Genomic DNA, 16,611 nt, shown 5'->3' with positions numbered 1-16,611 from the left:
TATGGGTAAGATTCCTTTTAATAAGGAATATGCTGATGGCTGACCTTTTAGTAAAATGTTACGTGTTCCCGGTTAGGACCTTTCTTTGGATTCATGCAGGATTTAACCTAGAAATACGTTTAAGAACCAGATAAGCTAATGTCCATGTGATTCTCTATTAATTAGAATACTTGACTGAACAGACACTTCCTTCTTCTTACCTGTGAGATTTTAAGAGCTCTTAGATACATTATTTAAATACACATTGTTTTGGTAAATGTTTACGTATGTCTTTGATTTGTTTCTAATACAGGGACCTCCTGGAATACAAGGAATGCAACAGCCTCTTGATGGATATTATCACAAGGTATGGCTTCTTCCACTCACATCATGTATACAGAGATTTTATGTGATGGTATTTTTGGAAAATAAAATGAACTTAATTGCTAACTGCTCAGACTTTGAAACATAATCACATACACTTAACATCTTTCCATAATGAAAATGTTTCCAAAAAAGTATTTTGATCAGCATCTTTTTTACAAAACCAGGATTTTATCTTTATTTAGTTATTTATTTTTTAATTAATTTATTTATTTTTGGCTGGGTTGGGTCTTCGTTGCTGCACACGGGCTTTCTCTAGTTGCGGCAAGCAGGGGCTTCTCTTCGTTGTGGTGCGCAGGCTTCTCATTGTGGTGGCTTCTCTTGTGGCGGAGCACGGGCTCTAGGCCCGTGCAGGCTTCAGTAGTTGTGGCTCGCGGGCTCCAGGCATGCGGGCTTCAGTAGTTGTGGTGCACGGGCTTAGTTGCCCCATGGCATGTGAGATCCTCCCGGACCAGGGCTCGAACCCATGTCCCCTGCATTGGCAGGTGGATGCTTAAGCACTGCGCCACCAGGGAAGTCCCTATCTTTACTTTTTAAAAGTTTATTTCAAAGTTTGCAAAAGTTCATACAAAAAATTAACATAAAAAACAGGTTTCACCATTGATAGCATCATATATGTGGTTTCCCTGAAGGCAGAAAGAGATGATTTGCTACCTTAGAGCTCTGGGTACTGCAACGGGTGATAGATTTCTTACCAAACTAACAGGTGCTACACTAAAATCTCAAGCAAAGGTTTACATACTATGGGTCAAGACTGTAGTCTCCCACCTCTCAGGAAGGAGCCACTTTAACTTCACCAAGATTTTTAATTACCCATTGGTTTGGATGGAATATGACATAGAAGGATCTGACAGCCAAAAGGCAAGACAGTTTTGCCCCCAATTCTACAAGGAAGCACAGCAGATGGAGAAAAATGGGTGTGGGCAACCGAGTGTGACTCAGAGACCTAAGTGAGACCACTGGTTGGCTCACCATTCAGCACATGTTTGGGGTCTGATCACTTTGTGAGGGGCATTCTGGCCACTGACTCGGATCCCTTATTACATCATGGTTTATCACTGATAAGCTGCAAATTTGGAGAAACTCCCCTTTATGTCTGTCCTGTGTTCTTGGTCTCCCTTTCGTAGATTCCTCTGGCTACTTTTGTTCCTCTGTTTAAAAACCCAAAGAAACACTCTGTGCCAGCAGAGGCCTTGAAGGCAGGTGCACAGAAAATGACAAGCTAATTAATTCAAAATCCCAATTCTTCCATCAGATTAAGTTCAACATGAAGACGTGGATCGTTTGTGGCTGATAAATTTAAAATCAGAAGGGTGGAAAGTCTCTTCCACTTCCTGCATGATCCTATCTTAACTTTTCTCATTTCCTTAGATTTTCCAGGGAATATTGTATTAGGAGGAACGTATGAGGTATATTGTATGATCCTTTAGTAAACATTTTCTGTAGAGCTCTCTCTGTACCAACTGTTTCACAACCATAAGGCTTGGCCCACATGAAAAAACGTAAGAGAAGCATATCTAAAATTACTCAGTTAAAATACACTGCATTTCTGTAATGACATCTACTGGTACAAAATAGGATTTACTATAAATGCTTCAAAATAATGAGAATGAGTGGGCTCTGATCTAACAGTGTCAGCTAAAAAAAACGTAAAGAATATTGTGTGTTACTACCACCCTTGGTATAAAATTTACCAAGTTGCTACTCAGCTACTTAGATATTTGCCATCCTTTGCAAAACTTTTAATGCTCATCTCTTTACAAGTCTCTCAGCATTACTTCTGCATATAGTTTATCTTGCCAGCGAGTCAGTTTTCCCTTAAATGAAGATATATAGTGCATTTATATTTTAGAATCTGAAGTTGAGAACATAAATTTTTTACTTTAAGGTTATATTTCCCCAAAACGAGGCTGACCGGAGAAGGTGGGTGGAGTCTTGCTAACAGCAAACCAGTTCTCTGAATTTAGCTGTTGACTCACCTAAAAGAACTCCAGCTATTGTTACTACCGTTGTTACCACGGGATTGAGGCTCACAGGCGTTTAGTCCACCTGTGCTCAAAAGGTGACTTCAGAATTGGAGCACCGCTGGGTAAAGAGGGGAGACCATAGCTTCTCTTCCCCAAATGAAACACCGTTGCCAGTTAACATCAGAAGGCTTTAGACCCGCCTGGGAATTAATGGAAGGTAACTTTCCAAATACTTGACTCTGTTTCCTTCTGAGAATAGTTAGGGCTGTTCCATGGAGGTCCCACCAGGATGGATGGAGGGGTAGGGCCCACCTTCTCAGCACCTACACTGAGCACCTTTCTGGGTTGTAACCGCCACCTCTTCACCCTCGGCTTCACAAAAGAAAGGGCCAAGCGTGCCATGGTGAATGAGATGCCTGTCTTCACTTGGCCGTGTCCCCAGCAGGTCACGACCCCCACCCGTTTGGGAGGCTGAGCTTGTTTCGATTTGCAGTTCATCGCATGCCTGATGGTCTGGCCGTCGCAAATAAGCACAGAGAGAAGGGGGCCCCTGAGTGAAACTTTCCTGGAGAGTAAATAATGGACCACGTATTGAAACATATAAAGTGACATTCCAAGGTTAAAATAATCTTCCCGTTTAAATTGTCATTGATTTATGTAATGTCTGCACTTGAGTCCTGGGCCTCGGCACCTCAGCTCGCAGCAGCTCAGCCGTCCTGCAGCCTGGATTCTGCGGAAGCAGCTGCCCCTGGGAGAACGAGTGGCAGACCACTCATACACCTCCCCTCCCCTTCCTCTCCTGAAAGAGCTCCTGGCTCATTCCCTCATCCCAGGAATCCTCAAAGCAAAGTAATTGCCTTTGGCCCCTGTACAAGAGTTGATCGTTTTCCCCTACACTTTTCCTTGTCATCAGAGGAAGAAGCTCAGGCATAAGAAGCCCTCTCCTCTCACAGCACAAATCAAAAAGAGAATTGAGGAAGAAAACAAAGGAAGTGAGGAAAAGAGAGACTAAGGAGGGAGGTCAAGACAGTTATATAAGTATGTTTCTGTGTATTTTGCATGCCCACTTGAGGATGCAAAGAATGAAAGGTAGATTCCCCTCTCCATCACAAAAATAATTTGCAGAACAGCTGCTCCCATTCTTCAAGACTGGTTGCAAAGGAGCAACAATGCCGAGCATATTCTTCCCCTCAAGGAAAATCTTCTCACAATCCAGCAAACTGCTCTGCATTGTCTCCAGCTCTGGGGATTTTAAGAAAAATTTGATAGGTTCTGTCAACTGCTAAAGCGGTCAGATCCAGAGCTCCTTACACCAATCTAGATGGGAAAGGAAAAAAAAAAAGCATTCTCTGTGGAGGCCAGGTACTTGCAGGTTTTACATTCCACGTTGGTTTTTAAAGATGCATGTGGAAAATGGGTAGTTGGTTATCTTAACATCACCAGCCTCGGTGCAATTTGCAGAGAATCAGTCTCATCTGTTGGAGACTGATGCTGTGTCTCCCTGCAGCCAGTTCCAGTGTTCACTTCTCCAAATTGTTGATCCAAGAAAACCCATTTGCTAACAAAATAATCTGTTTTTCCTTTCAAGTATCAAACCACAACTTCATTTTCATATGCACAGACTAGAAAGGACAGAAAACATTTCTCCAGCATCAAACACTCAAGGTCTTTCCAAGCGGTGAGTTAAACCCAAAGATAGCACAGAAAGTGAAGACCTCCTTGGAAACACTGGAGGCAACCCTTCTGGGCCTGGAAGACTTAGAAATAAAATTTAAGTCCTAACTTCCTGTCTTCCCCTCCCAGTGCCCCAGGATCCACTAGCTTTGGAAAACATCATGGATTTAGGCACAGACATACGGATTTTTGGATTTTAGCAGTATTACAGAGAAATCTCAAACTCACCTGGGCCCGGCCCCTCCCCTCTGTGGCCCACCACACTCGGAGCTGGTGAAATGTGTTCCCGCGAGCACCTGAGAAGCTGGACTTGGTGCCAGCCTTGGGCCTTCTTTCCAAGTGAGCACAGCCCTCTTAGGCCACATGTTCTATTTAACTTACTAGGGCTACTGTAATGAAGCAAAGTGACTGGCTTAACCCCCAGAAATGTGTGATCTCACAGCTCCGGAGGTGTTGACAGGGCCACGCTGTCTCTGGGGCTGCCGGGAGAGGTGTGTTCAGGCCTCACTCCCGGCTCCTGGTGGCTCCTTGGCTTGTAGTACCTCCAGCTTTGTTCTTCTTTCTCAAAATGACTTTGGCTATTCAGAGTCTTTTATGGTTCCATATAAATTTTAGGATGATCTGTTCTAGTTCTGTGAAAAACTGTAATCGATATTTTGATAGAGGTTGCATTAACTCTGTAGATTGCTTTGGGTTGCATGGCCATTTTAACAATATTAATTCTTCCAGTCCATGAAGATGGGATATCTTTCCATTTCTTTGTATCATCTTCATTTCCTGAATATTGTTTTAGAGTTTTCAGAGCATGGATACTTCACCTTCTCAGTTAAGTTTATACCTAGGTATTTTATTCTTTTTGATTTGATTTTAAATGGGATTGTTTTCTTGCTTTCTCTTTCAGATAGTTCATTATTAGTGTATAGAAAAGCAACAGATTTTTGTATGCTTATCTCACATCCTGCAACTTTACTGAATTTGTTTATTGGTTCTAATAGTTTTTTGATGGAGACTTTGAGGTTTTCTATATATAGTATCAAGTCATCTGCCAAAAGTGACAGTTTTACTTCTTTCCTTCCCATTTGGGTGCCTCTTATTTTTTTTTTCATGTCTGATTACTGTGGCTAGGACTTCCAATACTATATTAAATAGAAGTGCAAAAACGGGCAAACACGTTTTCTTCCTGATTTTAGAGGAAAGGCTTTCAGGTTTTCACTGCTGAATAAGATGTTAGCTATAGGTTTGTCATAAATGTCATTTATTATGTCAAGATAGGTTTCCTCTACACCAAGTTTGATGAGAATTTTTATCATGAATGGATGTTGAATTTTGACAAATGCTTTTTCTGTGTCTGTTCAGATTACCCTGTGATTTTTATCCTTCCCTTTGTTAATGTGGTGTATCACATTGGTTGATTTATGGGTATTGAACCATCCTTACATCCCCGGAATAAATCCCACTTGATCATAGTGTGTGGTCCCTTTTATATATTGTTGAATTCAGTTTACTAATATTTTGTTGAGGATTTTTGCATCTATGTCCATCAGAGATATTTTCTTTTTTTGTAGTTTCTTCATCTGGTTTTGGCATCAGAGTAATGGTGGCCTTGTAGAATGAATTTGGGAGTGTCCCCTCCTCTTCAAATTTTTGGAATAGTTTGAGAAAGATAGGTATTAGCTCTTCTTAATATGTTTGGTAGAATTCCTCTGTGAATCTGTCTGGTCCTGGACTTTTGTTTGCTTGGAGCTTTTTTTTAAAATTACAAATTCAATTTTGCTACTAGTGATTGATCTGTTCAGCTAGTCTATTTCTTCCTTGTTCAGCCTTGGAAGATTGTATTTTACTAGAAATTTGTCCATCTCTTCTAGGGTGTCCAATTTGTTGGCCTATAACTGTAGTATTATCTTAAAATGTTTTGTATCTCTGTGGTATCAGTTTTTATTTCTCCTCTTTCATTTCTTATTTTATTTGGGTCCTCTGTCTTTTTTTCTTGATGAGCCTCACTAAAGGCTTATCAACTTTGTTTATCTTTTAAAACAACCAGCTCTTGGTTTCATTGATCTTTTCTTTTTGTCTCTATTTTATTTATTTCCTCTATGATATTTATTATTTCCTCCCTTCTGCTGTTTTTCTTTTTATTATTCCTTTAGATGAGAAGTTAGGTTTTTTATTTGAAAGTTGTTTGTTTGTTTGTTTCTTGAGGTAGGCCTGTATCACTATGAACTTCCCTCTTAGGACTGCTTTTACTACATCCTATAGATTTTGGAAAGTTGTGTTTTTATTTTATTTATTTTTTTGTCTCAAGGAATTTTCTGATTTCCTCTGTGATTTCAGCATTGATCCATTGATTTTTTAGTAGCATGTTGTTTAGTCTCCACGTGTGTGTGTTTTTCCCATTTTTCTTCCTGTAATTGATTGATTGTAATGGTCTCATACCATTGTGGTTGGAATAAATGCTTGATATATTTTCTAACCTGTTAAATTTATTCAGACTTGTTTTGTAGCCTAGCATGTGATCTATCCCAAAGAACATTCCATGTGCACTTGAAAAGAATGTTTCTTTTGCTCTTTTTGGATGGAATGTCTTATGATATCTATTAAGTCCAACTAGTCTAGTGTGTCATTTAAGACTACTGTTTCCTTATTGATTTCCTTTCTGGATGATCTGTCCATTGAAGTAAGTGGGGTGTTAAAGTCCCTTGCTATTATTGTACAGCAAGTCCCCTATATACGAACCTTCAAGTTGTGCACTTTCAAAGATGCAAACGTGCCTTTGCATGTCCGATCAGGTAAGTTAGTTCACTTGTCTGGCATACGTTGTCATGTGTGTGCATCCTCTACGAGTGGTTGAGCTTTTGTGTACTTTACTGTTCAGTATTGCATAGGGTACAATAGTACAGTATCTTTATTTCAAGCCCAGCATGTCTGGAAGCAAGTGTAAAAGCAGCAGTATATAGCCAACTGTGCTAGTTGGGTACCTAGGCTAACTTTGTTGGACTTACGAATAAACTGGATTTACCAATATGCTCTTGGAACAGAACTCGTTCATATGTATGGGACTTACTGTACTGTGAATTTCTCCCTTCCTATCTGTTAATATTTGCTTTATATATTTAGGTGCTTCTGTATTGGGTGCATATATGTTAACGAGTATAGTATCCTCTTCTTGCATTGATCCATTCATCATTATATAATGCCCTTCTTTGTCTTTTGTCTTTGTTTTAAAGTCTATTTTGTCTAGTATGAGTACTGCTACCCCCACTTTCTTGTCACTCCTATTTGCATGAAATATCTTTTTCCATCCCCTCACTTTCAGTTTGAAGTGAGTCTCTTGTAAGCATCATATAGATGGGTCTTGTTTTGTTTATCCAATCAGCCACCCTATTTCTTCTTACTGGAACATTTAGTCCTTTGACATTTAAAGTGAACTAACAGGTATGTACTTACTGCTGTTTTGTTACTTGTTTTCTGGTTGTTTTTGTAATTCTTCTCTGTTCTTTTGTTATTGTAGTTTCTTCCCTTGTGGTTTGATGATTTTCTTTAGTGGTATGCTTGTGTTCCTTTCTCTCTAGTTTTTTGTGTATCTATTTTAGGTTTTTGATTTGTTGTTACATATATGTAATGACCTATAACTATTTCTACTTGTTTTAAACTGATAGTCGTTTAAGTTCAATCACATTCTAAAAGATCTACATTTTTTATTCTCCCCCCACATTTTGTGTTTTTAAGGTCATATTTTCCATCTTCATGTTGATCCCTTCACTGTTTATTGTAGTTGATTTTACAATTCTTTTCTTTTAATCTTTGTACTAGCTTATTTAAGTTGTTGATTCACAGCCATTACTATATATTTACCTTTAATGGTGGGATTTTTCCTTTCCTGTAGATTCTTCCTTCTTACTGTAGCCTTTTCTTTTCCACCTAGAGATGACCCTTTAACATTTCTTTTAGGGTAAGTTTAGTATTGATGAACTTTTTTAGTTTTTTCTTGTCTGAGAATTTCTTTATCTCTCCTTCAGTTCTAAATGATAAGCTTGCTGGGTAGATTATTCTAGATTATAGGTTTTTCACTTTCAGCACTTTCCCTTTTGGCCTGCAAAGTTTCTGCAGTAAAATCAGTTGATAGCCTTATGGGGGTTGCCTTGTATATGATTCTTTGTTTTTCTCTTGCTACCTTTAGAATTCTCTCTTTAACTTTTGCCACTTTAATTATGATATGTCTTGGTGTGTGTCTATTTGAGTTCATCCTGTTTGGAACCCTCTATGCCTCCTGTATCTGGATATTTTTTCCTTCTTCAGGTTTGGGAATTTTTCAGCCATAATTTCATCAAATACATTTTTTTACTACTTTCTCTCTCTCTTCTCCTTCTGTGTTCTCTATAATATGAATGTTGGTATGCTTAACGTTGTCTCAGAGGTCCCTTAAACTGTTCTCACTTTTTAGAATTTATTTTTCTTTTTGCTGCTCTGATTGGATGATTTTCATAGTCCATCTTCCAGATTACTTATATGTTCTTCTGTATCACCTAGTCTGCTGTTCATTCTTTCTAGTGTGTTTCTTTATTACTCATTTATTGTATTCTTCAGTTCTGACTCATTCTTTTTTATATTTTCTAGTTCCTTGTTAAAATTCTCACTGTGTTCATCTATTGTTTTCTCTAATTCAGTTATTATTCTTATTACTAACGCTTTGAACTCTTTATCTGATAGATTACTTATTTCTATTTAATTACTTATCTTTTCAGGGGTTTTCTTTTGTCTCATTTGAACCAAATTCCTCTGTTTTCTCATTTTGCTAACTTTCTCTGTTAGGTGAACCAGTTACCTTTATGGTCTTGAAGGGGTGTCCTTTTGTGGGAGCTTCCCTCTACAGTCTGCATCTGCCCAGTGGCTTTGCGGGGAGAGCTGGATCCGACCTGAGCCTGAGGCACGTCTTCCTCCAGGGTGTGCTGGCTGCTCTTACCTTGGTAGGAAGTGGGGCTGGAGATGGAGGTGCTAGAGCTGGAGCCAGGTGTGATTCAGGGCTTCTCCTCTGCTTAGTGACCATCACCGCCCCACTGGGGAGTGGGGGCAGTTTGCTGGTTGCTGGAGCAGAAGCCACGAGGGTCAGGTCTGAGATGGCTCTGTTCCCTCCAAGAGTGTGCTTTCCCCTCTCCTACCACCACCACCCTTGCCCCAGAGGGGAGCAGTGTTGGAGCAAGAGGGCCTGGAGTGGTTACTCAGTGTGGGTCAAGGTGCAGGCTGTGGTGTTCCTGGCACCGTTAGAGTTCTGGGAGGCCCCCACTCTGCTGCCTCCAGGGGTGACAGCAATGGCCACTGTCCCCCCACTCAGATGCTGTGCCAGGTCTAAGGCAGCTCCATCACCCCACAACCGCGCATCCCCCTTGACCATGGCAGTCCTTGCTGTAGTGTGGAGCTGCACCACAGAGCCAGCGGGCTGGTCCAGGTGCTCAACTTGGGCTGGGGAACCTGCAGGCATGGCCACAGGTAACCAGCCAGAGTCCTGGGTAGTTTTCATCTGCTCCCTCCGCCTTGTTTTGGGAGTAAGCGAGTGTGCGCACACGCTTCACAAGCAGACTCGAGGTTTCTTACAGCCCCGCTGTCAGGGCCACTGGTCTGCAAACCAGCTAAGGGGACTCATCCTCCTGACGTCAGACCCCAGGGCTGGAGCACCCAAAATGTGGTTCAAACCACTTGCTTCCCAGGGAGGATCCCTGAGGCCATGTAATCCCCCTTCTCTTCTGTGTCCCCCGCTATGGGTGCAAGTCCCAACCTGATCGCTTCTCTTCCCTTCCTACCAGATTTTGTGTGGATCCTTCTTACGGTCTTGATTGTATAAGAGTCTCTGTGTCAGTCTCCAGTTTGTTTTCAGTGAGAGTTGCTCCACATGTGGGTGTGTTACCAGTGTGTTCGTGGGGGGAGGTGAGCTCAGCCTCCTCCTACTCTGCCACCTTGGTCTCCCCAGAATTCCTGAAATGTGCAGGCTGAGTAGCACACACAACAACCTTCTCCGCTGCACCATAGAAACTCTTCAACAAACACACTCAAGAGGGTACAGCTATTATAGCTACTCAAAAGGTTTATGAGAACCATTCAGATAACATGGCAGCAAGGCACAAAATGACCTCGTAAAATTAGAATAACATCTGAGGCAGAACCGTGGGCTCCAGAAACACAAGGACGATGTCTCATTATTTCTGTAGAGCCAAGTAATTATCCGGTACAATTAACTTGGAGAAAGCGGAGAGGAGAATCTCACATGCCAACAAATAAATGCAGCTGAAGTTCCAGTTTGCCTCTGCCTTAAGTACTGTTAGCCCAAGAGTGGAGAACACCTACAGAGGCCACTGTGGGTCCTTGATTAGATGAGTTTCCTGACCTAGCTATGGAGTGAAGCAAACATATGGCACTCTGCTAGGCAGTAAATACCATGTTGTTTCTCTGGATAGGAAAGCCTCCAGAAAAGTCAAGATTTTAGAACAATACAGCCTATGGATAGAATAATATGACTTGGTGCTGCAGAGGCATTTCTTCATCCCTGAAGCATCTCTGATGCCCTTTAGGTTGCCGGGGTTCAGAGGAGGAGGGGAATCTAAACCAAGGTGCTACACTGTGAGATGCTCTCAGCAAATGTACTTTGGGTGCTCTTCTGCTCTGCAAGCCAAGAGCATGGGGCCTCCCAATCCAAAGACCACCTCTGGACAACTTGTGTCTTAGACCAAAGCACGTTCCGCCTTCCCCACACGTCACGGCATAAGCAGAGCTAGGCAGAGACTCTGATGGGTTGTGCATAGTCATTGGCTCCAGGCCCAGGTGGTAGTATTTTCAGGAAATTCCTAGAGTTTCTGTGTTTCTGTGCAGATTGCATTCAAACAACCTACCATTTTCTAACTGCTCATTCTTGCAATGAGCAGCCTTGGAGTGTTATACCTCATTTTCAGATATGTCCCTGTAATAATTTATAGCTCGGGATTTTGAGACGACAATTTTTATTTTCAATTTAGACATCTCGGATCAAAGTTAAGTAGGAAAAATGAGAGAATATCACAAGACCAGTAATAACAGCAGTTATAAACTATTTATTTTTAATTGGAGTAGAATGAGTAACATGGAGGCACATTTAAAATGTTAAACTGTAGCAACAGTGATCTGAACCAGTGCCTCTGTATATTTTTGTTGTTTAAGCATTTCTGTACTTTGAATTTTCTCTACCAACATATGTATTTTTAATTAAAAAAAACATTAATGGGAAAAAATCATGTAAGTCAGAATCATTGGCATATTTATTCAACAAATACTTGTTGAGTGCGTCCTATACGTTAGGTAGGGCACTAGGCGTGGGGCGGCCATTCAGTTCCAGGCCATCATGGACCTTACATGCCAATGCAAGAGGTGCAAATATTTTTAAACAAACACAACATTTTCAATGTTAGTATTATGAAGGAGAAACACCATGTCCAATGAAAACCTATGAGGGGAACTTGTCTGGAGACCCACAGGAAGCATTTTATCTCAGTAGTTGCGCCCTGAGGGTTGAGAGGTTGCTAACCAGACAAAGAAGTGAGAACAGGGTGGGGAACTACAGGGAGGGACAGGAAGGATCTCGGTCCATTTGAAGAGCTGAGAGAAGACCTTAATACGACTCTGCTAAGGTTTTGAAGGAAGGAGGTCAGAATGTCGTTTGAAGATCACTCTCCGACCTTCTACAGAGAATGTATGGTGGGGAGGGGGGAAGAGTGGATTATAGGGCCAATGAGGGAGCCATTGCAGTGATCCTGGCGAGATGTGATGGTGGCCTTCCCAGTGAGGGCGAGTAGAATGGAGAGAAGAGATTTGGGGACAGAGGCAACCAGACCGGATGACATTGTCCTCAAGGAACAGAGGAGGGCAGAGTTAACGACGACACCCAGATGGAAGAAGAAAGAGCTCTGCAGATGGGAGAGGATGAATTCAGACTTTCTTTCCTTGATTTTTTTCAGTTATACAATGAAATTACCACTCATTTTAACAAGTCAAACCGCAGAGATATATTAAGAAGAAGTTAATTATCATTCTCCCCCTTCTGGACTAACAAATGTTAACAATGTGATATTCTCATCTTTCTCACTTATATCGCCTTATTTGTTGTATTTTTTAATTCAGTTTTGAACTTGTCAAATATAAATCTCTTCTAGAATTTACGAGTGATAGGTCAAGTAGAAAATTAGATATAGGTGTCAAAGCCCAGAAGGGAGCCGTGTGCTGGGTTTACAAATTTGTCTTTCTTGGTGTAGATGATGCCTAAGCTGCGGGGTAGATAAGAGTATCTGGGACCAAATGTTGAGTCAACAAGAGAGCTGGACCCAGTCCTGAGGGGGTCCAACCTTGAGCAGTTAGGAGATGGTGTGGGAGGAGAGGTCAGAGAAACAGGAGAATGTGTGGGATGCAAGTCACGACGTGCCAAATGAAGCCAAGAGGGCAGTGAAAGGAATGTCCATTACACTGAGCAGCAAGGATATCACTGCTAGCCTTAGACAGTCCTATCCGTGGAGTGGATGGGCACCGAGTGAGGCTGCCGGGCGTTAATTTGAAGTATTGCTAATTCACCCCTGGAGACGTGTATTTCTCCAGCGTCACCTCCTGGGGGGATGTCACAGCAAGGATAGGTAGGGTCTCAATAATTAGAGCTTTTCAGGAATATTTGACAGAACGTGAGAGAGGCAAACAGGATTAAAATGATATCTATAAAAAGCTGTTACTGTGCTGTTATCTCACTATTTCTATGCTTAATTAGGGACTGAATGTATTAAAAATAAATGGATTTTTGTCTTTTTATCTGTTTTATGTTTACCTAGGGAAACCTTGGTGAGCATGGAGCTGGTGGCCCAAAAGGAGAGAAGGTAATCACATTTGTGAAGTAAATTTGAGTAAAAACATCTTACACCAACTCACACCCATTCACACATCAGGGCAGTCCCGCTGCCCCGCGGGCTCCAAGTCAGCCTGCAGTGGGCACGAGCCTCCCTGGCCTCCAAGAGAAGGCCCTGAGTAGCTGACTACAGGAAGGGAACACATCCACATCGAGGGGAAATAGCTGTCACAGGTAAATGAAATTAGGACACAGGTTTCGGTTTTTAATTAGATGTTTCATGGATCCATGTAGACGGCAAAAACCATCTGAAAGGCCCTTTGACACGATGCCCGAGGCTCGCTATTTTTGTGTTTTCTTAAGCGTCCAAACATAAACTATCATGGGAGCATTTTGGGGTGGGGTTTTATCATGTACAGTCTCGGTTTAACCAAATAATTATTTCAAAATAGCTTTACAGTTAAAATACTGACGAATTCGCACTGCCTTCTCATCATCATTCACGGGTTTAATTATATTAGCTGTGAAGATGACAGATGCCCTTGCCTGGTCAAAAAGATGTTTCACTCCTGTTCGATCCTGCAGTTGGGATGACCTTGGATTCAGTGGGAACATGCCATTGTCAAGAAAAACAAAATGCAGGAACGATACTCAATGTTTTGTAATAACCTATAAGGGAAAAGAATCAGAAAAAATAGATATATATGTATGTAAAATGGAATCACTTTGCTGTACACCTGAAACTAACACAACGTTGTAAATCAACTCTACTTCAATTTAAAAAAGGGGGAAAAATGCACGTTAAATCCACAGACAGAGGCAAGTGGGTTGGAACTACTCTGCGGGAACATGGCCTGGGGGTTCTCTCTTCATTCATTCACCCAGTAAAAATTCTCATGATTGAGGGCAGGGTGTTTCGACATGAATCCAAGAAAATATGACTTCTGTGCCTTATAAATCAGTGCAGCCAATCTATTCACAAGATCATACCTCCGTAACCAGAAAAAACTGCTACAAGATAGTCTCAACAGAAAGTAGGGGCTTCTTATAGACTGACCATTGAAAATGAAATTTCCTGCAAATAAGTAAACAACTAAAACCTTGACATTCTTAAAAAGGCATCCCAGAAATTGATTATCCAGCAATAAGGTCATTTATGTGTCTTGGATTGTACTGCTAGTACATTAGCATTATTTCCTGTAACCAAATAGCTTGCGGAATTCCTACACCACCATAAGGAACACATTATATTTTAAGCAATTACTGCTGGACACATGCAGACTAAGGAGAAAAAAAAAGAAAACCACAAAGCTTGTCACTTAGGACAGCTGAGCAAAGAGAGTTGTGGCACTTTTAAAGTATTTAAATGATGATTCATTTCTTGAAACAAAACAGCTGGCCCTGGTTTTGCTATGTTCATTAGGAAACATATGTTACTTAGGAATTCTTAAGACCTCAATGATGAGAAATTTGATTCTGTCAAACAGGTGTATTTCAAACTCTAAGGACCCTTTCTATGGCTCAAAATCTTTTCTAATTGCTTCAGAATCTTAAGTGGAATTAGAAAAAGCCAGTGGCATGACTGTTGCCTCTTCCTGCCCAAAGAAATAACCCAGGAGAGTCTACAGAGAACCTGATATAAACGCCCATATGAAATGATTTGTAAGAATTCTAATTAAAAGGAGAAAGACTCTGCCTGTAAATAATGCATATGATAAACTCAAAAACATAAGCACCGCATTTGCTAGAAGAGTAGAATCACCTCTACCTATACACACTCACTTAGTACCTGGGCTGAATCTATACTTTTGTTCTTAAAATTATAATGCTGCTCCTGGGTCACTGTAGTGAGAATTTAAAGCTCCTTCAAGCTGCTCTTTCAGATCTTTGCTTGAACCTGTGGTGGACTCTGGTGCTTCAGAGCTCCAACTGCACGTTGGAACCCCCTGAGGGCTTTTAGAAGGTACCAGTACTCAGGTTCCATCTCCAGATACTCTGATGTGGGGCAGAGCCCATGTATATGGTTGATCTGGGGTGGCGGCAGAGTTGGGGGTGGTCCATATTGCTATTATTTAAAAGAGCTTCAGGTAATTCTACCTGGCAGCCAGGGTGGAGAACCATTGAGTGCTAAAAAGATCCTGGGCTTTGGCATCAAAAGTTGATTGTGCCATTAACAACTCTGTCTCCTTGGGAAAGACACTTTATTTCTCTGAGCGCCAGTTTCCTCATTTGTGAAATGGACACAGTCACATCTACACAGAGAATTGATGGCAGGATTGAAATCAAATGAGATGAGATGAACTTGCCCGAAGCACAATACGTGGCACATATGAAGCCCTCACTAATGCTTCACTCCTTCCTATCCATCCACTCCAAACTTTCTTCATTCTCATAAGGTATCGTTTATCTCTGTTTGATATTAATAGTTAGTTGTTACCATCCTTAACACCCGGTCTTGATCATCTTTGCTTCTCCCACCACAATGTTGAGGCTCAATTTATCTTGTAGAATAAAAGATTGAACAAGAAGTACAATTTCAACCCATAAGTGACTTATTGCTGCATCACACATCACTTCTTGACGCCCCGGCTGGCAGAGTAGAATCACAAAACCAGCCTACCATTTGGAACCCAGCCTTCCAGTGAAGCACCAGAACAGATGCAAACAGCAATAGGATGAACACACTCCTAGGTTAGCAGCCAAGTCCTGTATCAAGAACACTGGGATACAGGAAGAAACACCAAGCAACACTACCGGCTTTTAATGGTAAATGGCGATGGAGACCATGATATCCAAGTAACCAGTCTACCAGGACTGAAATGACGACCTGAGACTGATGGGATCTGGTGAGGGGATGATGCTGTGTTTGCAGGTCAGTCGGGGGGAACTGCTCCTTTATAGAGACGGTGGAATAGGTGACAGAATATCTAAGGACTCCTGAGGAATTAGCGGTGTCTTTTAGGGCAGTTGTCAGAGGGGAAAGATGGAGGCTCAACACCACCAGACCTTTCAAATAGCATCCAAGGTGTCAAATTAAATGACAGCCTTTCCTGAAGCTAAGTAAACTCATCACTTGTCTTTCAGCTCATAGCCACTGATAACTCACTGAACACCCATTCTCACTATGAAAAACAGCATACGTGTCTGTGCTTCAGGTGTGAAATGCTTTTGTTTGTAGAGTTTTATACACGGGAACGGAACTCTTAGATTTCCTCCAAGCCCAGACACCCCTTCGTACCAATCAGAGATGGACCAAAGCCTCTGTTGGGTCCTTCCTCTGCATTTCAATGGAGACCTGTATACATTGCTTCAAATACTTAGCAGCTGTGAACATAGGTACTCTTCCTGCAAGTATATTCCGCTCCCCTTACCTTTGGTATTGAGCAGATGTGACTTTTATAGTAATTTCTAGACCCTTTCCTTGATTTCTACATTTACTTTATGCACCTTACTAGGCATAAGTTTTTCTATCACACCTATGGACTGGGGCTTTTAGCACCCATCAAGTGGGTAATAGGAAGGTCACTCTGTACAGCCTAACACTTGTATAAGGCCAATTGTTTATTTATCCTTTCAAACCAACAGCAATCAGCCCCTTAAATGTCTCCACCAATTTCTTCCTCTTTGTACTATGGATAGAGTTCAATATCTGTAGGAAAAAAAGGCTTCTCCTACAATATGGTAAGTGCAAAACTGATGGTACATTACATGTTTGGGTGGTACACTATAAAGGAAAATACTTGTATTAATAAAATCAAGATT

The 16,611-nt window shown here is 41.3% G+C and overlaps 1 protein-coding gene across 1 annotated transcript in view; it reads left to right on the top strand.

Moving 5' to 3' along the window:
* COL19A1 (collagen type XIX alpha 1 chain) overlaps positions 1-16,611 on the top strand; it is a 352,057-nt gene that overhangs the window by 262,810 nt on the left and 72,636 nt on the right. The window contains exons 17-18 of the mRNA XM_067702906.1: positions 293-346; positions 12,836-12,880. Of these exons, the coding sequence (XP_067559007.1) occupies positions 293-346; positions 12,836-12,880 (99 nt within the window). The remainder of the gene's footprint in view (positions 1-292; positions 347-12,835; positions 12,881-16,611) is intronic.

This window comes from Pseudorca crassidens, chromosome 13, assembly GCF_039906515.1.
Source record: "Pseudorca crassidens isolate mPseCra1 chromosome 13, mPseCra1.hap1, whole genome shotgun sequence".
Taxonomy (NCBI): domain Eukaryota; kingdom Metazoa; phylum Chordata; class Mammalia; order Artiodactyla; family Delphinidae; genus Pseudorca; species Pseudorca crassidens.
This window is presented reverse-complemented; position numbering and strand designations above follow the sequence as displayed.